Genomic DNA, 21,744 nt, shown 5'->3' with positions numbered 1-21,744 from the left:
GGGAAATAAGCTCATAGTCAGAGGAAGGACTGTGCCTACAAAATGGGTTGTCATCTTTAGGCTAGCAGGTTTTCAAAAACATTCATTTTCTTCTATAGTAGCACCATTTATTTTTTTTAAGTTGCAAAAAAAAGAACCAAAATTTTCCAAACCAGTTCCACGATAGGCTCCGGTTCTCCCAGAGATGAGTTTGTGTAGCTAAGTATTGGGATAAATGCGGCCTCAGGCTTGGTGCCGCCAAATCAGGCCTGGAGTGAAGGGAAGGGAGGGAAGAGGAGCGGCCACCTCACTCTTCAACACGCACCCCCACCTTCACCACACTGGCCCTCCCCTTCCCCGCCCCGTGTGTAACGCTGCGTCCCGGGGCGCCACAGTCCCTCCCTCCAGGACTAGGGCAGTGCAGGCAGCCTGGAGGAGGGGGTCGTGAGCGCCCCCGCAAGAGCGGCTCGGCTGCAGGTGGCAAGGAAGGTGATGTGCAGGAACTCTAGGGGGGAGACAACAGAGGAAGGCATGCAGTTGGGTGGAGAGTGCAAGTAGACCGGGGCTCTGGGGGGTGGGGGTTGCAGTGGAAGGGAGGAGGAGGGGGCGGTAGAGGAGGTGCTGCGGGCGGGTAGCGCGCGGGAGCTGCAGGCAAGCTGGCTCAGACCTTAACCGGAGTGCTCGCCGGCTCCTAGCAGCTTCTGAAACGCCTCGGCAAGGGAGGACGTGCGGGCCAAAGCAGCAGCTGGCTGAGACGCGACCTGCGTGGGATTGGCGGAGTACAAGCCACGGGCTGGGGCTGCGAGCGCCGGGGGAGCCGTAAAGACACCCGCAGCACCTCCGGCCATTCCGGAACGCACGCGGTCGCTAGCACTGCGGGATCAAGGGCTGCGCTGGCCAGAGGCCGCCCCTGACTGGCCTCCCTGCTCTGCTGTCGGGCGTTCCCTGCCCCGCTCGTGCTGCCAGCTCGCCAACTCTTCCGGGAGGCCGGGGCATGAACGGCTACGGCTCCCCCTATCTGTACATGGGCGGCCCGGTGTCGCAGCCTCCGAGGGCGCCCCTGCAGCGCACACCCAAGTGCGCGCGCTGCCGCAACCACGGCGTGCTGTCTTGGCTGAAGGGCCACAAGCGCTACTGCCGCTTCAAAGACTGCACCTGCGAAAAGTGCATCCTCATTATCGAGCGGCAGCGGGTCATGGCGGCGCAGGTGGCACTGCGCCGGCAGCAGGCCAACGAAAGCCTTGAGAGCCTCATCCCGGACTCGCTGCGAGCCCTGCCGGGACCCCCGCCATCCGGGGACACCGCTGCGGCCGCTGCCCCGCAGCCGCCACCAACCTCGCAGCCGTCTCAGCCGCCGCGCCCCGCCGCCGAGTTGGCTGCCGCCGCCGCGCTGCGCTGGGCTGCCGAGCCCCAGCCCGGGGCGCTGCAGGCGCCGCTGGCCAAGTCAGGTGAGAGAGTCTGCGGGCGGGGGGCCGGGCGAGCGGGCGAAAACCTTTGGGAGCTCCTGCTGCGGCTGTGCTTGGGAAGCCCGGAGGCAAATTTAGGAAAGCGGGCCTTGCCGGGCCATCCTACCTCCCCAAACTCCGCCAAGCCGGTTCTTTTTCTCGGGACCATAGCCGACCTACCTTCTGGATCAGGCAGGTGGAACCCAGACGCTCGCGAGAAAAATGCTTTATGCTAGCCAAACAACAAGACTGTGCGACGGGCTCGCCGAGTGTCATCCCCAGGTTATAGAGAAACATTTCCGTTTTAGTGGGTAACTAAAGAGGTCGTGACAGGACCAAATTAAAATCCATGCGAGTCTACACACACCACTGTGCAGTAGGGTTTTCCCGGCTTAGGACCTTTTAGAGAGGTTGGGACGGGGAGGTGCAAGGACGGAGCCAAGGCCCAAGGCTTGACCGACCCCGGGCTGGACGTTCTTCTGGCCCAGAGGGAACTGGAGCGAACCTGAAGCCTGTGTCGCAGCCAACTGTGGTCTCCAGCGTCTTGCAATTTGTTGAAAGAAGCCTCATTTAGAAGTAGTAGATGAAAGAACCAGGGAGGTTTCTAAACTGATAAGCATGGATCTAGAATCTGGTTCGTGCAGAGTGAGCTCCTTTGCAAAACTGTTCCTGCCCTTCAATAGGTTCCTCAGGCCGCCTTCTGCCATCTCTGTGGCTTAAAGAAATACTACAAATAAAACTGGGCCTAGTTTGAGGGAGGCCACGTCTAGAGAGCCCTTTCCCCTGTTCTAGGCGGGCCTGGGCCTCACTTTCCAAGATTTGGAGCAAAGGCTCTCTCTCTCTTCCTCCCTCCTCTCCTCTTGTGCTGTGCTTTAGAGAGAGTGAGTCTGCCCTGAGCTCTAGAGATTTCCACCTGCCTGATTCCATCCCTTCCCTCTCCCAGGTCTCTGGGGTCTGCAGGCCCTAGTTGAGGCTCCTTTCTTTTTGGGTGTCTCTATCTTCCTATGCTGCCCGAGCACTTCTTCAGTTTTAGGCTCTTGGAATTCAGTTGTGTTGGGCATTTCCCTTTCATTGTTGCAAATGTATGAAGGAAAACCCATCTTCTCAGAGGCATGGTTAAGAAATGCACTGGAATTCAAGAGGGAAGGCCCTGTAGGGCCCAGAGCCCCATGGGTAGGAGTGGTAGATCTTCTGCTGGTGGGGGGGGGGGGGGGAGCGGCAACACACACCTCCACGAGTCTCATGAAGTCTGCAAAAGCACCTGGCTTTCAGGAATAATTGACTGCTGTGTGGAGCTGGGGAAATACAGACTCCCTCATTGGGGTGAGTTGATAGGCAGCCTGGCAGGCAGTTTTGCTGCCCTGTTGCTCAGTTGTACTCACCAGGCCTGAAGCTCTGAGAACATCCTATGTGAAGAGCAGAACTGGATATTTTCAGACAGAAGAGAGTTTGCTGAACATTGATTTTGTGGACATTTAATGCAAGGTAGTATCTAAGCACTTCTCTTGAATAATGCTCTCTATCCTAATTGTCCTTTTTTTAGTCTGATCTCTTTATATTAGTAGGTTTGCCACAGGAATAGGAGGGAAAGAGATAGAAGTTTATTTTGTTTTTGTCCTTTAGGTTAGAATGAGTAACTAGGAGAGTTTTGTCTCAGTTCTAGAAGTTGATCCATGCCAATAACTTTTCTTAACCTTCCTGTCTCCACTTCCCCTAGCACCAGAGCAGGAATCTGAGTTCATGTCAGTAGATGGTAGCATTTTGTGTGGCCACCTGTAATACAGAGCACCCCTGTAACAGGGCCTTGGATTTGTGGGCCCTAGTCAAAGAGGGGATTCTGTTCACATCCTGGGCCCTTCAAACCATTCCTTGGGATACCCAACATGCAAGGTTTCTAGAGTCATGAAACCAAAACCAACCTTAGGAGGCGGGTAGTGAGGACGGAAGGAAAGGTGGTAGAGCTACAGCTGCAGCAGCAGCTGCAGAAGGATACAAGTTTGGGAGAATAAAAGAGGGAGACTTACTTCAACTGGACAAACCAGACCTGGTGCTCTCTTATTCTAAGTATTCAGGGATAGCCTGAGCCCTTCAAGTTGAAAGCAGGTAATCACACAGGAGAATAGGATTTACCATAGGGAGAGGTCAGAGTGGCGGCTTTGGGAGACTGAGCCACCAGGGACCAAGGACTCAGCTTCTAGCTGGTCATGTTGCATACTTTGCACATTCATATATAACTTTTACTTTCTCCTTTCAATTGGTTTGATCCTGTGATTCCATTTAAAAAATGCCAATCAATCCAATGATATTGGTGGGGGTGGGCAGAAAAAGAACAGATAATTGTTTCCACTAGGAAGGCAAGCATACAGGTGGATCATTTTCATTCATTGCTTTGTAAGAAAGTCCATTTGGGGTTTAAGAGAAAATTGCTTGGATGAGACTACACGTTGCTGTATGTATTATACCTTTTTACAGTTGCTCTTATTATGATCTGTTTCTATATAACATACTAGGCATATTTAGAAGTATGTCAAACACTCCTGGACAATTAGTTCACTGCGTGTAGAGAAATAAATGAAGCTCTATTCAGATGGTAGGTCTGCATGTACATAAGTTCACTGACCATTAGGCATCTGTAAATATCTACTGGCAAATTATAGAAAACTATGATCTCTGTGTCTAAAACATGGCTGGTCCTTTTGCAAAGAGCTTCTTTAGTCCACAGCTGTGGAAACGTTTTTGTTGTGGACTACAGATGCAGGTGAAAGGCATATGCCCTAGAGAAAGGTCTGTTTGCTGGGCTCCTCTGGAGAAAAAACACCCTCTTAAGGGAGTGCCACATTAACACCAAAATTCAGTTTTGTAGTTGGAAGAAATCTCCAAGTTCTGCTTTAGAATCTTTAAGGGATAAGGGGTTACTTTATCTAACGGTGTAGGGTGTTGAGTGTCCCTTTCCACGTGGTGAAGGTTTTAGGGAGAATTTTCATAGGGTAGTGTTACTGTTTCTAACTATGGATTGAAACATTCTTTTTTCTTTTTGGGTCTACATTTCCCCTGCTCCTCTGTTAACATCCACGGCAGCCCTGGAATTATTAAATTTGAGTAAGCATGAAATTCTAATTTAAGCCTCTTTACATATATAACAATGATTCACTTATTCTCCTAAATTCCTTCTTCATCCTCCTCACATGCCCTCCGATGATCTCCCTTGAAAATATCTTGGGAAGTGTGACAGCTTTCAGCTCTTAGTGTATCTGAGTCAGCAGCCTCAACCAGCCAAGCCAGCCTTTCAGGACCTGGGCTCAAGAGCTGAGGGAAGTTAAGGGTCAAGACCAAGGTGAGAGCTAAAGTTACATTCCTGTATTGTGGCTCCCTTCCCCCACCCTCACCATTTCCTTCAGGACAGTGTCCTGGGTCTTCTCTGACTGTGAGGAGAAAGACCTGTAGCTATAGATTCTTTCTAGGTCTACATTTGTCATCAAAATAAATATGCACACAAGTTCTTTAAAATTGTCTTAAAGGAAAAAACATCATATTTGGTTAGGAATAGGAGAGCAGGATCCAATAGGAAAGTGGGGTCTCCTTCTGTTTATTTCTCCTGAAAAGGGGTGAACAAGAGATCTCTAGTGTGAGAAGGTAGGAGCTTTGGAAAACTGCCTTTATTCTGTTTTACCTCCAGCCCTGTACCTCAGAGCATCTTTATGTTTGCTCTGGACCTTTTAGCTCCAGTTGGATTGGGTCCTGTCCAGTCTAGTCCCATTTTTTTAAAAATTTAACTTTAATTTAAAAAAAAAAGACAAACAGAAATACCTGAAGTAGAAGTATAATGACCGGGATGGGAAACCTCTGAGACTATGGGCTACAAGAAAATGGAAAAATGGGAAAAACTTCCAGATCCTTCATGAAGTGTGCCTAGGAACTTAATAACAGGGTCTGGTTTTAAGATGGCTTGATTTAGTGTGAGGGCCCCGACTCTAGAGTTGCACTGTAAAAAACAAAACCCACCCACATGAGAAGGAATAAGTGATAATGTACTACTGGTCTCTTCCAAACCCAATGCCACCCGGGGCTGGCTCCAGGGGCGGACCACCAAGGGTATTCACAGTTCCTGGCCTTCCTCATGGGGCACCAGTCGGATTTGCTTGTTCACCCGTGCAGTTAGTCAGGTGCGCGGCCCAGCCTGTGGGAACAGTTGCAGGGGACAGGGACCTCGGCAGCACTCTCGGGGAGGAGATAAAACAAAAATCCAGGGAAAGGCACATGCCAGGGGACTGCACCACTGTCCCCTTGTAGCCAGTCTCTGGGAAACTGCAGTTGGGCAGCTCCAGTGCGCTGGCTGGGTGAAGAGGGCACCCCACCCTGCTTTGGTCCCCGCTGCAGCGAGCTCCTTCCTAGCTCACTTACGGAGACTTGGGAAGGGCCTGGGAGCGGGGAGCCCGAGGAGTAAGACTTTCTGTGCATTTCTCTCTCCTGCTTCTCAGGCCATCCATTCCCTCTCTGCTAGGTTGCCAGATTTTGCAAAAAACAAAAATAAAAAACAACCATGCAAATAAAAATAGGGTGCTAAATTTTGCATGGGGCATACTTAAAAGAAAAATTCTCCGGTATGTATCTGAAGTTGAAATTTATCTGGCAACCTTGGTTGTCCCTCCCAGCTCCAGTCACCCAGGAGGGTGCCCCTTGGGGTAGGGGTCACTCGTGAGCTTCTTGCTTCTCCCAGCTTTTCTCTCTGGAGCCCATGCTGCCGTGGCCAGGCATGGAATGGCACTGGTGTCCATCTTGTGATCTGAGGACAGGGCTGACAGGAAAAACCTGAGTGGTTCCCATGTCTAGAAACCAGAGTTCTCCTGCCATCCGGGAAAGAATCTGCCCCCTCCACCCAACACACTCCTCTGGGTTATAAATCTGGCCGATAGCCGTGCTCTGGACTTACACAACCAACTTTTCTTTTCCCTGATGGATGAACTCCTGGGTTTAAAAGATTACAGTAATCACAGGAGGACAGTGTAAATCGAATCTGATAGCAATAACTTTCGGAGAAGGTCAGGCTCAAGTGAAATGTTACCAAGCAACAGGCATTTTGTTTGCAAAATACAATCAAAGAGCATTGATGAGAAATTCTTTGCTGCAGCCAGTCAGCACTTTCTGCTAACAGCTTTACAGAGGGAAAGGGAGTAAATCTTCATAAATCAACGTCCCTGGAGGACTTGAAGCCCCTTTCTGGAAATGTTGCACTTCTTCCTGACGGGGTGGAGGATGGAACCCAGTAAAAATCTGTTTGCCTGCCTGCCTGCCTGCCTCCCCTTACCCTTCCTTCCCTGCCTTCCCCCTCTTTCCTCCTGCGTTGGCTTTTTAACCTGTTGCGGCTTCCCAGCCATTCGCCACTCAGGTTCCCTGGGCCCTTGTGTCTAGTTCGATGTGACTGTGATGCCCAGTTCACTACTGGAGTGTGCGTGGGTGCCTGTGGCCAAGGTTGAGGCCTGAGTGTCACTCCACTAGGGCCCTGCATAGCTCTAGTGAACCATTTCCTTGTCTGAGCACTAAGAGAAAACAAAAATATATATCAGTGGGGTTTTTCATTTTATTGTATAGTTGAACAGTTATAAAAATAAACCATGTCAACTCCTGAATGACAATATTATGGAAAATTTAAATAGCAAAACCTCAGTTCTTTACCGGATCTCTAGTCCCATTTCATTCCGATGACTAGGCAGACAACTTTTACAAAACTGGGGTCAGTGTTCCGCTCCCCCCACCACTGAATTATTACTTTAATTCAGCGTGAATATCGGCTGCACCAACCCATCGGTTTTATATGTGAACGTTTACCACACTATTCCCTCCAATGACTACACCATAGTCTGCCCAGATGCAGAGCAGCTGCTTGCTGTGTTTCAATGCAAATTTTGCAAAAGGTTAGTTAGGAAACTATAAGCCTTTCGGTAGTCAGGAGGCAATGCTTTGATCCTGTCTGTGCAGGTGTAATGGTACCTAGTACCAAGCCTGGGCTCCTAGTGAGGGATTCAAGGATGTTTTTTTAATAGATGGATGAAGGAGTAGACAGCTGCATTTTGGTAAGTACCAAATACACATGTAGGTTTAAAGGTAATTTCCCTCCTGCTTCTTGATCCTTTTCTGAGTCAAGAAAAAGGCCAGAAGTAAATTTTTGTAGGACATACGTAGCCCACAGTTACAGATCCATGCTTCCTTAGCTCCCCCTTTATGTCCCCCCAAAATATTGGTCCTAAGGAGGAATTTTGATACCACCCACACATTATTAAGCCAGTATTGTTAGTGATTTTTTAAAGGGAAAGTATGACTGTATGTTTGTACTTTCACAAGTTTCCTCCCTGCCCCTTTCCCCCACAGGAAGAAAAGGAGATTTTAGACTGACATTCATTTCCTGCTGTACTTTAGGTTGCCAGCCATTCAGTTTTTTATGATCCTACCTGTAGTGTGAGATAAAGATGACAGAAATGGTGAAAGCCTGTCTCCTATTAGAACCCTGAGTGGGCAGTTGGCTCTTCAAGAAGCCAGTTCTGGTCCAGCCCGGGGTTCCTTCCCCGCCATTGCTATAAGATGTGTGTGCTTTCAGAATGACCCGCTGGGGAGCAGCTATTTAGAAGTGTGCTCCCCAACGCCCAAGTGAACAGATGGGGACACAACAATCCATGTTTCAAAATGCCCAATGTGATTTCAAAAGGGGAAAAAAAAGTCCAGTGACTTAGCTAGGAAACATTTCTCTTGATGTTTTTGTGTTTTCATTTTGGATCTAAGATATATTTTGTTTTTGTAGATGTAATTGGATAAAATGTATCAAACCCACCACATTTAAGTAAGAAAGATTTTTCATGTTTATGTGTTTTAAGCAAAATGTTCATTTCCATATATGGTATGCTTTCTCAAAATGTTTGAAATGAATACCTAGAATTTTTTTACTTTATTGTATTTTCATATGAAAAAAATCTTCTAAAGAAAGATTTTGCAATCTGTAATTTTACATTGGAAATTATTTTTGTGTGTGTTCATTTTCTCTCCTTAAATTTTTATAGCTATCTTATGGCATTCATTCATATATATATATATATATATATATATATATATATATATCATTATTATCCACATAAAAATTTCCTTTGTAATTGAATATCTTTTAAAAACTTTTACCCTAGTGAAGTTTATTTTAGGGGTGGCTGTATTTTTACATCATGAAAAATATGAAATTGAAGAGTGAACATTTAGTAAGATTTTTAAAATATGTATACGTTTAAACATTAGAAGGAGCAGATGTATCACTTTTAATAGGTGGTATATAATATCAGATGAAATTAAGTTCTTCTTAGTTTTTGCCTAGTAGTTTTGGCTTTTTATACCCATACATTATGGGTAAAAATATTATCAGTTGAAATATGCTCTTACTCTATGTTCTAGGAATTATGGTGTCAGTTTCAAGGAAAAACGGGGTACAGAACTGGGGAGCAGTTTCCTTTTTGTTTTGTTTGTTGGCAGTTTGACATTTGTATATCAAGAAAGGCCTTTGTGTTTTAACCCAGTGCGAACAATTTATAAAGTTTATTTAGGAAAAAATCTAGAGATGTAAAGAAACACCTGTTATTAAATTACACTTTATCACTGGGCTCACAACTCACCCTCTATAATTACTTGTGAAAGTCTGTGTTCATAGTAGAATAATTAACAACATCTAGTTCCAGTACAACGATACAGCCAACACACAACGACACTAGATACCACAGTGCCACAGAATTGCAGGGACTGTGTATTCAGCTTTCAGAAATTATTGTTGGGCGAGGGACCTACTCTTAGTGCAAGTGAGAGGCTTGCCCTGTTTTGAAACCCCAAGATCCCTGGCTGTTGACTGGGGTCCTGCTCACCCAGCACCCGCTAGCAGGCCCTTCTGTGCCGCTCAGGTGTATGGATGCCCTAGGTGCTTCCTACTCATCGCTTCTTTCAACCTCTTTTGTCTTCCCTTTGAAAACAGTATCAATAGTGTTGAATTGGTTGGTTGGAATGTTCTGAGTTTGTAATTTGAGTCCTGTGCCATCTTCTTAGCTTTTCTTACTTTTTTGCCATAGTGGATTTCCTGTTAGAGAGGCAGATCAGCCCAGAAACCCATGAGAGAGTGGATGAATCAGCACAATCCACCACTACTCCTCGAGAAATAACCAGAAGTGTGTGCTGCACTGGGCATGGCACAGTAGCAGGGGCAAAGGGTAGTGTGAGAAAATTAGAAACAGGCTTTTGCAGTCTTGGGTGGGGGTCACAATTGTGAACAAGGGGGCACCCATACAAGATTCCATCGTGGCCTGGTCTGCAGAACAGGAAAATAGGGTCGCCAGTGGAACTTTATATTGTCATAGGCTTACACTCCTGCCCTTCTATAGCCAGTTGATTGGGTAGGTGTATCCTTTGACATCTTGAAAAAAGTACTACATTTTCAGTGCGGTAGGTAGGTTAGCCAGAACGTCATTCCCTAGTTCCCCTTTGGCTAAACTCCTCTTTGAATCACATTTTCTGGAGCCCAAAGCGTTCTGTGGAAGAGTGAATTTGGTTGATAGACCTCAGAACCTTTTCCCCAAATGTTGTCAGTGTGTGACAGTCATCCAGGGTAGGGAAAATTACCTTTCAAAATAGGAAGAGGTTCTCAGGTTCACACATTTCTTTTAAAAACAGCTAAGTTTTCCCTTTTTTTGCTCGATCCCTCCAAGGACTCATGGACATGGATGACAGTGTGACTGCAGGAGGGGCCGGGGAGAGGGTGTAAGGGGGTAAATGATGATGGAAAAATACAATAAAAATGTAAAAAATAAAATAAAAACACTTAAGCAACTTTTAAAAAATAGGTAAGTTTTAAGCTTTTTAGCTATACTTCCACATCTTTTATTTTCTAGAACAACTGGTTGTTTTTCTTTAAAAAAATCTCACCCCCTGCTACATCACTATGATGCTGTGTGTCATGTTTCTTTTTTATCATGCCAAAATATACATAACAAAATTCACTGTTTTAACCATTTTTAGGGTGTAATGCATGGTAGCATTAGTACATTCACACTGTTGTGCAGCTATCACCGCTGTCCATTCCTGGAACTCTTTCATCACCCCAAACAGAAACTGTATACCTGTTAAACAATAAGACCCTATTCTCTTTTTCTCCCAGCCCCTGGTAACCACCAGTCTATGACTATGCCTATTTTAGGTACCTCATAGAAGTTGAATCATAGAATGTTTGTCGTTTCATGACTGGCTTATTTCATTTAGCATGTTTTCAAGGTTCATCCATATTGTAGCACATGTCAGAATTTCATTTTTGAGGCTGAATAATATTCCATTGCATGCATAGACCACATTTGATTTATGTATTTATCCATCTGTGGGCACTTGGGTTGTATCCACCTTTTGGCTCTTGTGGATGCTGCTGCTATGAACATTTGTGTAGTGTGTTACATTTGATGCTTAGCAAGTCTGCCTGGGTGTGTGTGCTTTTCCCCCTGTACATGCGTCTTATCACCCCAACTTAATAAGATCCACAAGTTGGGGGCAAGCCTCACACTTCCTGTATTTTCTGGCATCCATGCTGTGTCTTCAGTACCTTGTGCATTATAGGGATACAAATACTTGGTACTGATAATAACAGATAATGAAAGCTAAAGTTAAAGAAATAATAAAACTGTTTAGAAGTACATAATATGTAAAACATTACTTTATGTCCATATTTGCTCAGCGAGAGTATTTGACTTGTTCTTTTGAGCTCCACTGAGCAGGGGCCAAAATGTAGTTGTGCGTTTAGTCGGTGCTCAATTGACGTGCTGTCACTGTCCACTCATTTCCAGGTGTCTAACAGAGGAAGGGCCAAGAGGCATGCATGGGGTCAGGGGTCAGGAATATTTGGATAGGCCCAGATGATTTAGAATATGATTTTCTATTGTGAAAAAATTCTCAACTGAGGGCATGTTTTTATTGATTTTGGAGAGAGAGGAAGGGAGAGAGAAACATCAGTGAGAGAGGGAAACATGGTTGCCTCCCGTACCTGCCATGATCGGGGATTGAACACACAGCCTAGGTACGTGCCCTGACTGGGAATCAACCCCACAACCTTTTGGTGTATGGGATGATGCTCCAACCAACTGAACCACCCAGCCAGGGCTAGAATATGAATTTATAGAAGCTTTTTTGGGTGCTGTTTTTCTCTTTTAGATGGAGTACTAGTACCACATTAACTCAGGAAAGGAAAGCTGGGTCTCCAGTCCTGGGAAGTTAGAAGAGAGAGTATGTCAAATTTCTCTTTCAAAGATGGGGTTTTTTTGCATCGCAGAGTTGTAGAAAGCAGAGATGGCTTATCTGTGTGGGCTGTAAATGGACCCCATATAGAAATCTTATATTTCATATAGAAAAGAAAGCAGTTTACTTAAAATATAAATTTGGGATAAATATGAATTCATATCATATTTATGACTGAAAATTGCACTGATCTAATTTAAGAATATATTTTTAAGTATTTATGCCTGGCACATAATTTACTGCTTTGTGAAGAACTGAAGATTTGTTTTTCAGTTGTACTTAAGATACAGCCCATATTAGAAGAATGTGCATAAATGGACCTTTGTTAAAGGCTTTTAAAACAAACAACAACAAACAGGAGATGGATTTTAGAAGCTACTTTGATAGAATTTCACCAACTAGCTGTGTACACTAATCAGGTGCGCCCTCAGAGGTGGCGACAATGAGGCTATTCAAGCAGGGAAGTAGAAAACACAGTCAAACCAATTGTTTACAGCCCGACAAGTGAGTCATTAATAATTTTCACCTTTAGATCAGTTACATTGGTTTGGAGTAGACACGGCCAGTTCATGTGTTAAGAAGGATAAAAATCCACTTGTGTATAGCTTATTAATAAAGAATATGTTTCTTTATAATAAAGGTCTGTTAGAATTTCTGCAAGGAAACCAGTCTTATCTCTCTTTTCCGCCTGGTTAGCACTGTAATACTAGCCATCTGGGTAATGTCTTGGGTCAAAATGTAAATTTATAACTAGTTTATTTCACAGCAAATCTCTGCTTATCTAGGAAGCTTTTTTCCTCTTTTTTAAAAAATAATTCAAGAAGGTTTCTTTAAGTTTTTTTCATAAACTTTACTAATAAAAATAAAACAGTACATGAAAACCTGCCTCCCTCTCGAACCGCAGGTCCTGGAGTCAAGGACGCATTGTCTCATAGACGGGTCGTGCTCCTCGTGCAGCCCTCCCAAGTCACTTCCTCCTTCCTTCCCCACGGCCTGTCCCATCATCCAGAATGCACAGCTGTTTTTGCTTGCCTTCTAATGCGAGTTATGGACAACCAAGTCTGCCAGTCCCTCAGGTGGTTTTTAAGAAAGATTTCAGTGTCTAGAGACTGCCTTCTTTCACTCTGGCAGTTATATCAACCAGTGATTGTGCAGTATCCTGTTGAAACATTGGTGCCTGGTTCACAAGACATTTAGTAAGAAATCCTCATTTGGCAAAAAGGATTTAAATATTAAAATTTTCTGTGGTGTATGGGTTACATACCAGCCAATGATGCCCTTAGATTACACCTGCCACCTCATCTGCAGAAGAGGAGCCAGAAGAAAAGCCTGAGCTCATCTTCCTGATCTTCCCTGGGCTGTGTTTATGCCCAGCCTGCAGGACGTCCCTGTTTGGGTTGTACTGCTGCATGGCCTCGTCTTCTGTGGGTCTGTCTGGCTGCCATGTTTCCCTTCGTGTTTAAGGCAAGCTTCCCAGCACACACCATTCTGAGAAGTCACTCTGGTTTCTAGATCTCTATCTTTGGGTTTTGTTTTTTGTTTTATTTTATTTTATTTTTTGCCATTTGCCAATGACATAGTTTGAATTACCTCCTTTTTCTTTTTTTTTCCCCCTCAAGGCTTGTGGTAAGTTGTAACCCACTGGGATGCATTTCCCCTTCCAGAAAGCCTGTGCACAGCTCTCTCCTGAGCACATCTGTTCCTCTTTATGCACACCGGGAAAGGATTAACACAGCTGTTCCCTGCTTTTCAGATTTGACTGAAGAGCGACTTGGGGACAGCAGCATGGCAGACAACACAGAGACCTTCAGCGACAAAGACACCGACCAGAGGAGCTCCCCAGATGTTGCAAAAAGTAAGGGCTGCTTCACCCCCGAGAGCCCTGAGATAGTGTCGGTGGATGAAGGTGGGTATGCAGTCCAGAAAAACGGCGGCAACTCCGAGAGCCGCTCTGACAGTCCCAAGTACCATGGGGAACAGAATCATCTCCTGATCGAGGGCCCCTCAGGGACCGTGTCTCTGCCCTTCAGCTTGAAAGCCAACAGACCCCCACTGGAAGTGTTAAAGAAAATATTCCCCAACCAGAAGCCCACGGTGCTTGAGCTGATCCTGAAGGGCTGTGGGGGAGACCTGGTGAGCGCCGTGGAGGTCCTGCTCTCTAGCCGATCCTCAGTCTCCGGGGCTGACCGAACTTCAGCAGAGCCCGAGAGTCTGGTGTTGCCCTCCAATGGGCACATCTTCGAACACACCTTGAGCTCCTACCCCATCTCCTCTTCCAAATGGTCAGTGGGGTCAGCCTTCAGAGTCCCAGACACCTTGAGGTTTTCTGCTGACTCGAGTAACGTTGTCCCCAACCCCTTGGCCGTCCCCCTGCAGCACCCTTTCCCCCAGCCACCCCGGTACCCACTCATGCTGAGGAATACTTTGGCAAGAAACCAGTCGAGCCCGTTTTTGCCCAACGATGTCACCCTGTGGAACACCATGACGCTGCAGCAGCAGTACCAGCTGAGGTCCCAGTACGTCAGCCCGTTCCCCAGTAACTCTGCCAGCGTCTTCCGAAGCTCGCCTGTCCTCCCCACTCGCACCCCAGAAGACCCTCGGATCTCCATCCCTGATGATGGCTGTCCGATTGTGTCAAAGCAGTCCATTTACACTGAGGATGACTATGACGAGAGGTCTGACTCCTCAGACTCCAGAATACTCAACACATCATCTTAAAGTGGCACCAGATGGGAGGTGACCAGGCGACATGTTCTGTGCATTTGAAGCCTGGCGGGGGGACCCTGAGGAGAGGCCACATCCTATGTACACCTTTTCCTTCTGTTTGACAGAGTGACTGTGCTTGATTCTGTACCTTAGCAATAAAAGCATAACTTATTTAATTTCTTGCACTTCACTGGAAAATGCCAAATAGCTCTGCTCTGTGGCTTTAGTGCTAAATGTTCATTGTAAAAGAAAGTCTAATGCTAAGAATAGTCTAGGGAAAGCTGGGTCCACGGGAGATTTATTTGGGGATGTAAAGCTGAAGGTCAGAATGTTCAATAAAATAGTATACTTGAATGCAGTTTTGTAAACGAGGATTCCTCAGGATATGTGAAACCTAAAGGAAGCGGTTCAATTGCAAATGGACTATAAACAGAGACATTATATTCTTACGCTAAAAATCCTTCTTGCATTTTAAAGAGTGACTGCACGTAAGAATAGAGCAAACTGCTCACATGCTTATTTAAGCCTGGACGGTTTTCAGAGAGACTCCATTAAGAATTATTCTTTTCACATGGCTGAATCGAAACATGTGTAATGTCAATGTAAAACCAATCACAGCTGTGAACTGCATGAAATGTATTGTGAAATGAACACAAGATTAAGCTTTGTCAGGTTAATGTAGCATGCTGAAGACTCTAGAAGAAATAAACTAAGGAGATGATTTTGGTTTATGTCATTTCTGCTGTGGAAAGAGGATCTCTAAAAATAGAAACCTGATGTAAATGCTACTTACTAGCGCACAGATCCCCAATCAAGGTGTCGGTTCAGTGAGACACTCCTTGAGAAACATGAATGACAGAGTTTGGGGCTGCAATCAGAAAGAAGTTATTGTTCAAGAATAGAGTTAATTCACTCCCTCTATTCATTCATTTATTTCTTCTCAGTAAGAGTAGGCACTCTTACTGAGTGCCTACTATGTAACAGAAAGCTCCTTGTACGTGATTGTCCAAGTTACCTGCCCATGTGTCCAAGATGAGCAGGGACGATGATGGAGAATCCCATTAGAAACAAAGTGGAGATGACACAGCTCACCATGTGGGAAGTGAGTGCAGTGTTGGCAGAGAAGACACTCAGTATATGAGAACCATTACTCCTATTAATTCAGCTCAGTAGCTTTGCGCTTAGGATGTAGAAGGGAATTCCCTCTTGTCACTTGGAGAAGATGACCACCACAAAACTTTGAAAACCAGGGCTTTTATCCCTTAATTTAATTTATTATTTTTGTAAAGATTTTTATTTATGTATTTATTTTTAGGGAAAGGAGACGGCAGGGAGAAAGAGATGGGGAGAAACGTTGATGTAAGAGAGAAATATTGATGTGAGAGAGAAACATCGATCAGGTGCATTTTCTACACACCCTGAACAGGGACCGAACCCTGACTCAGGCATGTGCCCTGACCAGGAATCAAACCAGCGACCTTTCACTTTGTGGGAGAACACCCAACCATCTGAATGCTCCCCTCAATTTTTAAAGCATTTTGGGAGTGCTACATATGTCAGACTTCTTGCTCAGATATGTTTAAAAATGAGTTTTAAAACAATGATACTTAGTAGTGGCCACACCAGCCATACCAACCACTTCTTGTACTGTTTTCATTCTTCATGGCGGTTGAACGGAAAGATGACTGCTTAGGTCAGACAAACTTATGAAGTGGAAAGGAAAGGAAATGAGTAAACAGATAAAAACATCTCCATGACAGAGATGTGGAGAGAACTCCCAGGGCAAGGCAAACTCTTCGGGGGCGGGTTAGCCTGGGAGAGAGGAGGGTGAGTCCTTTTGACCTGAGATGCTCCCTCAACCGCCTGAGCCAGAGCAGCCTCCCACCCTTGTTTGGGCCCCAGGAGAAAAGGTGTTTGCAACCGAAGGGCCATCTCATTTTTATTTCTGCTGGGCACCTTTGGAAGGAGATATGTCTGAGGGGGGAAATTCATTATTCTTTGTTGGACAAATGTGTATTTAATTGACATAGTTACATATCGGAGTGTTGAAAAGTAGCTGTGATTTAGAGTTACACTTAAACATTAGTGTTTACATAAAGGAAGAAAGCGAGGAAGTGGAGAGGAATACTTTGACCTCCGACTCTGAAGACACATGTTCAGGACATTTTATGTGGTAGTGATGGGCTAATGTCTGGGCCTACCTAAGACAGATGTGTTTGCAAAGGTGTCTTCATTTGAACAGTTTCTCTACATTTATTTAACAAGCAACACAATGATAACAGATCCCATGTGAGCTGATGGTGCTACAGAGTCTTCAACTGTTACCCCTCTAGGCTGAATGGTGTGGACTGAACAAAACTTGGTTAAGACACAGTACTCTTATGGGGTGAGTTCACCCACAGGTGGTCAGAGTTGATGACTTCTTTTTACAGTGTCCAGCAAAATGGGGTCGCCTGTAAGACAGCTTCCTCATGGGTGGGGCCAGGAACATTTCGTCCTCAGTGTAATCTTCTGCAGCAAGAAATGTTTCCTGTGGTGGGCCAAGGGCGGTCAAGGGTCAGAAAGGAGAAATTGGGTGTTAAAAACGAAAAACATACACCTGGCTTTGAGCATTCAGTCTGGCTTCCTCTGTAGGCCGGACAGCTGAGCCCCCTCTGGCTAACGTGATTCTAGCCCAACTCTCGAAGACCATCATGTGAAGGCATGTAGAATTCACGGGACATGAACGTTTGTCTGCCCAGGGGCACCAGTTACTCTTTCAGGTGAAACTGGACATCCGGGTGAAAAGAGAAAAAAAATCAGCCAACTCCCTGTTAAATCCCATCTGTCACACAGACAAAATATCAGGGTGCTTGGGTGTCTACTTGCAATTGAGTCAAGCCAGCCTTATGGGAAGTTAATTCACATTAAACCACAAGTTAATCCACATTAGACCACAGCACTTCTTTTCCCTTCTAGTGAGGACCTGCCCACGACTAGTCTTAGAGTAAACGCTTTGTTCATTTAATACGTGTGCCGGTGGGGTAGTGTGCCATTCCACAGCAGTTTGTCTCCCAGGGTGGCCCAGGCACCCCAGTGCTTTCCTTCTAGTTTAGATTCCCGGGCCCTGCTGATTGAGTCAGAATCTGTGGTAGTCTAAGCACCTATATCTTTATCGTTCTCTCCAGGTTAATTCTTGAACTCACTAAGATTTGAGAACCGCATCACATTCTTCAGTTTTTTCCTAAGATCTAGGTCTAAGAGGTGGGCTAAGGGATACAGACTTGCTGGAGATTTCTAGTCCTTCCGCACCATCTACTTTCTGTAGCCAGAGTACACTTCAGTATGTAAGCGGTCTTAGCACAAGCCCTGGACCTCGTTCAAATAACTTTAGTGTCAGTGTTAATGATTAGACTGAGTTCACATTGGGATCAGAAATGCCTGTTTTAGAAGCTACTGGTTGGTAAAGGGCCAGAGATTAGCATAAATGTGCTAGCCTTTCCCCTAAGAAGCATGCTGCTTAAAGCTCCTCCCACTGTTCATGCTGTTGATCCTTCATTATTTCATGATTCCTATTTTACTAGTGACTCCGGAATATAGATTTTGCCCTAGAGCTTTTAGTTTTAAGAAAAGTCAATAATCTTCCTCCCCCAGCTTTATTGAGATGTAATTGATGTATAACAATTTGTAAGTTTAAGGTATGCTACGTGATGATTTGATGTATTGTGAAATGATTACCACAGCAAGGTTCATTAAGAAATCTATCACCTCACATAATTACCTTTTGCTTTTGTGGTAAGAACATTTAAGATCTGTTCTCAGCAACTTTCAACTCTACAATACAGTATTGTTAAGTATAGTCACTATGTTGTACACTAGATCCCTAGCACCTGTTTGTTTTATAACTGGAAGCTTGGATTCTTTAACCAACATCCGCCCATTTTTCCCACCCCTCAGCCCCTGGCCACTACCACCCTCTCTGTGTCTATGATTGGCTTTTTTTTAGATTCCATGGATAAGTGGGATGGTACAGTAGTTATCTTTTTGTGACTGGCTTATTGCAACCCAGCAAATAACATCTCGTTATTCATTCATCCATTGATGGATACTTAGGTTGTTTCCATACCTTGGCTGTTGTGAATGATGCTGCAATGAGCCTGGGAGTGAAGATATCTCTTTGAGGTAGTGATTTCATTTTCTTCAGACATATACCTAAAATGTGGATCGCTGGGTCATATTGCAGTTCTGGTTTACTTTTTGAGGGGCCTCCATACTGTTTTCTCTGGTGGCCACACCAATTTATAATCCCACCAATAGTGCACAGGGGTTTCCTTTTCTCCCCATCCTCGCCAACGCTTGTCATTTGTGGATTTATTGATAATAGCTATTCTGACAGGTGTGGGATGATATCTTATTGTGCAGTGTCACTCTTGATGATGCAAAAAACAAAAGTAGTTTTGCAGATGTGTTGAGAAATAAGGCATTTGTTAGGCAGGTACGTGGCTGTGGTTGAAATTAATAGGAGAGCAACCTGGAAGGACAACAGGTACCATGGAAAAGGTGCAGTGATTCTAGCCCTCTGGTCCAGGCTGTTACAGTTAAGTGGCAGGCTTCTAAGTGTCTAACAACATTTACAATTTATTAAATGAAGTTGCGCCATAGGAAGGCTTATGCTGGGTAGCAGTCACATATTAATGGATTTGCTCATCACAGACTCATCTCCCATGGTTCCCTGGTGGCACTATGGCTATACCAGTGGGAGGTGATGGGAGGGACAGGTGCATCTTGGGAACATTTGTTGGGTGCCCAGCAAACAGGCACTGACTGCTTTTGAACTGACATATTTGAAAAATGAACTTGATTTCACTGCATACTGTTTCAGTGATTCATTCTTTATATGTGCATTTACTCAGCAGAAGTGAGTTGAAAATAAGATGGATGCTAAATTTATATGTTAATTTTAATATTAAAGCTATCCTATATTTGAAGATTAAGATCAATGCTTCAATTTTATTTCTTATGTGGCACTGAATGTTGTCATTACTGAGAAAAAATCATTTCTGAATGCATCCTCCCCAAATTCCAATCTTAGAGGGCAGAGGAGTCTCAGAAGAGGCAATCTTGCCTTTTGCTGATGGTCTATTCAGTGATATGCTTCAAAGTTCCCACGGTATCATTTACTATTTCAGTGTCAAGGTAAATAGCAAGGGTGGTGGTTTTTCCTTAAAGTACAATGGAGTTTATTTACTAATTGGATTTTGAGAGTTTGCTGGAGTTGGTAGGCTTTTTCAAGAGTTTCATATATCCCATGGGCAAAGCCACTGGACTTAACCAAAAGTAAACTCAGCAGTTGTTCAGAAAAATGATCTCTCCAGAAGACTTGAGTCACAGCTCGGTGGTTTAAACCACAGCCTCACACTTGCACTGCGATTTAAATGAAAGATTCCAAAGGTCTGTGGAATGTTCTTTGGGGGACAGAAAGGCTCCCTGCCTTCCATTCAAACATGGTAGAACCAGGTGTGTGATGGCTTCTACAGAGGGAGAGCAGGTGAGTTTGACTTGGGACCCAGCTCTTTCTCAGCCCCAGGGCTGCTGTGGTGATGCAGGTGGGCTCTGTCCTCACCAGAAGACTACTGGCTCCCATGCAGACCCTGGCCTTCCTCATTGGCTTCTGCCTTTGGGGACCACTGGGTGACATTGGCTGCAGTGGGTGGTTGTGTAATTTGGGTATTGTGCCGAAGGGCTGAAACCCAGAATGTGTGTTTTTTCCCAATTTGCCAGACCAGAAATGTTGCTGTTTGGGGAGGTGCCTTTTTATGCTTTGGAAAGAGGCATAGTGAGTGCCACAGGGACCCTGAGGAAAAATAGGGGTGAGGAAGGAGTGAGTGAGTTGCAAGAGAACACCTTGAGCATTAGAAGGATTAGCTGTGAGAACTATTGATGAATCTTTGCCATCCCATCTCCCTCAGCTGGTTCCCTTTGAACTCTCAGTTCACTGAGAGTTTCAAGAAATCTCACTCACAGGAGTTGAAATTAAAAATGTAGGGAGGTGTTGGAAGGAGAGATAGAGAACTTGACTTTATCGAGCCCCGACTACTTTCACTGGTTACCTGAAGCCTCCATTCTGACCTCAGCTTGTCTCCACACATTGTCTCCACCCCAAAACCAGCTCAGGTCACCAACAACCAGGCAGACAGATGCCATTTGGGGCTGTCTGAGTAGACAACAGTGTATGGAAAACAAAGCTGACGAATGAATGAAAATGCCTGCAGCAAACGCATGTGCAGTTTGCTGTCGCCGGGAGAGCTCTGTGAACCAGCCTGTCTGCATAGCTCCAATGCAGCGATATCCGTGATTCACTGCAGAGCCTGAATTTTCAAGAAACATTATGTCTAATGTGGTTTAGTATTAAAGATATGTTAGTATATATCTTCAGTTTTGGAAATTGACAATCGGGCATGATGCATACATAACTCTTTATTAAATGGAATGCTTGATTTGCCAAAGTACCCTCTGTGTATCTGTCAGAATCATGTCTATATGTGCATGTTTATACTCACTGGAAAAAATCTTGTTAATCCAAGAGTGATTTATTTAAAGTAGCAATTCAAAGCACCTGTTAGATAGTATTATTTTAAAACACCTGTCTAGATCCAATCCAAATGCAAATTAACTTATTAAAAACCAGTGTTGCCCTGGCTGGTGTGGCTCAGTGAATTGATTGCCCACCTGCAAATCGAGAGGTTGCTGGTTAGATTCCCAGCCAGGGTACATGCCTGGGTTACGGGCTGGGTCCCCGGTTGTGGGTGTGTGAGAAGTAACGATCAATGTATCTCTTACACATTAATGTTTCTCTCCTTCTCTTTCTCCCTCCTTCCCTCCTCTCTAAAAATAAATAAATAAAATCTTAAGGAAAATCCCAAAACAACAAAACAAAACAAAACAGTGCTATCCAGAATCTGGTATTTTCCAAAAATGGTTTGGAGTTATGTGTGACTCAGGAGCAATCATTTATAAAGCACTTAATCTGTTCTAAGTGATTAACCTCTATTAACCTATTTATCTCTCAACAAGTGCATGGGTCTGTAGTATTACTCTTTCCCTCTGACATTATAAAATGAGGACGCAAAGAGGTAACTTTCCAAGGACAACTCTGTGGAGTGGATGTGGGTTTCAGTCTCAGCAGTTTGGATCCATTCTATGGGCTTAGAGTTCACAGGGTCTGTTAGAGCTCCTGGGCCTTCTTTGCCCAGCCCCTGGGTTTTCTTCTGGGTCCAGGGATCCCTCCACCAGAGATGGGGAGTGCAGCTATGGCTGCAGATCCTGGGCATTTTAGCAACCA

The 21,744-nt window shown here is 44.9% G+C and overlaps 1 protein-coding gene across 2 annotated transcripts; it reads left to right on the top strand.

Moving 5' to 3' along the window:
* The first annotated feature begins 344 nt into the window (after window positions 1-344).
* DMRT3 (doublesex and mab-3 related transcription factor 3) lies at window positions 345-15,200 on the top strand. Of its 2 annotated transcripts, XM_036021709.1 has the most exons (3): window positions 345-468; window positions 678-1,427; window positions 13,471-15,200. In XM_036021709.1, the coding sequence occupies exons 2-3, from the start codon at window positions 974-976 to the stop codon at window positions 14,433-14,435; spliced, it is 1,419 nt and encodes a 472-aa protein (XP_035877602.1). In that variant the 5' UTR covers window positions 345-468; window positions 678-973; the 3' UTR covers window positions 14,436-15,200. The 2 variants fall into 2 exon arrangements, with proteins under 2 accessions (XP_035877602.1, XP_028379761.1); XM_028523960.2 differs by lacking the exon at window positions 345-468 and having other exon boundaries at window positions 530-1,427.
* Window positions 15,201-21,744: the final 6,544 nt, after the last annotated feature.

Source organism: Phyllostomus discolor, chromosome 3 (assembly GCF_004126475.2).
Source record: "Phyllostomus discolor isolate MPI-MPIP mPhyDis1 chromosome 3, mPhyDis1.pri.v3, whole genome shotgun sequence".
Taxonomy (NCBI): Eukaryota; Metazoa; Chordata; class Mammalia; order Chiroptera; family Phyllostomidae; genus Phyllostomus; species Phyllostomus discolor.
Note: the sequence above shows the minus strand (reverse complement) of the source record. Positions and strands in the feature narration are given on the sequence as shown.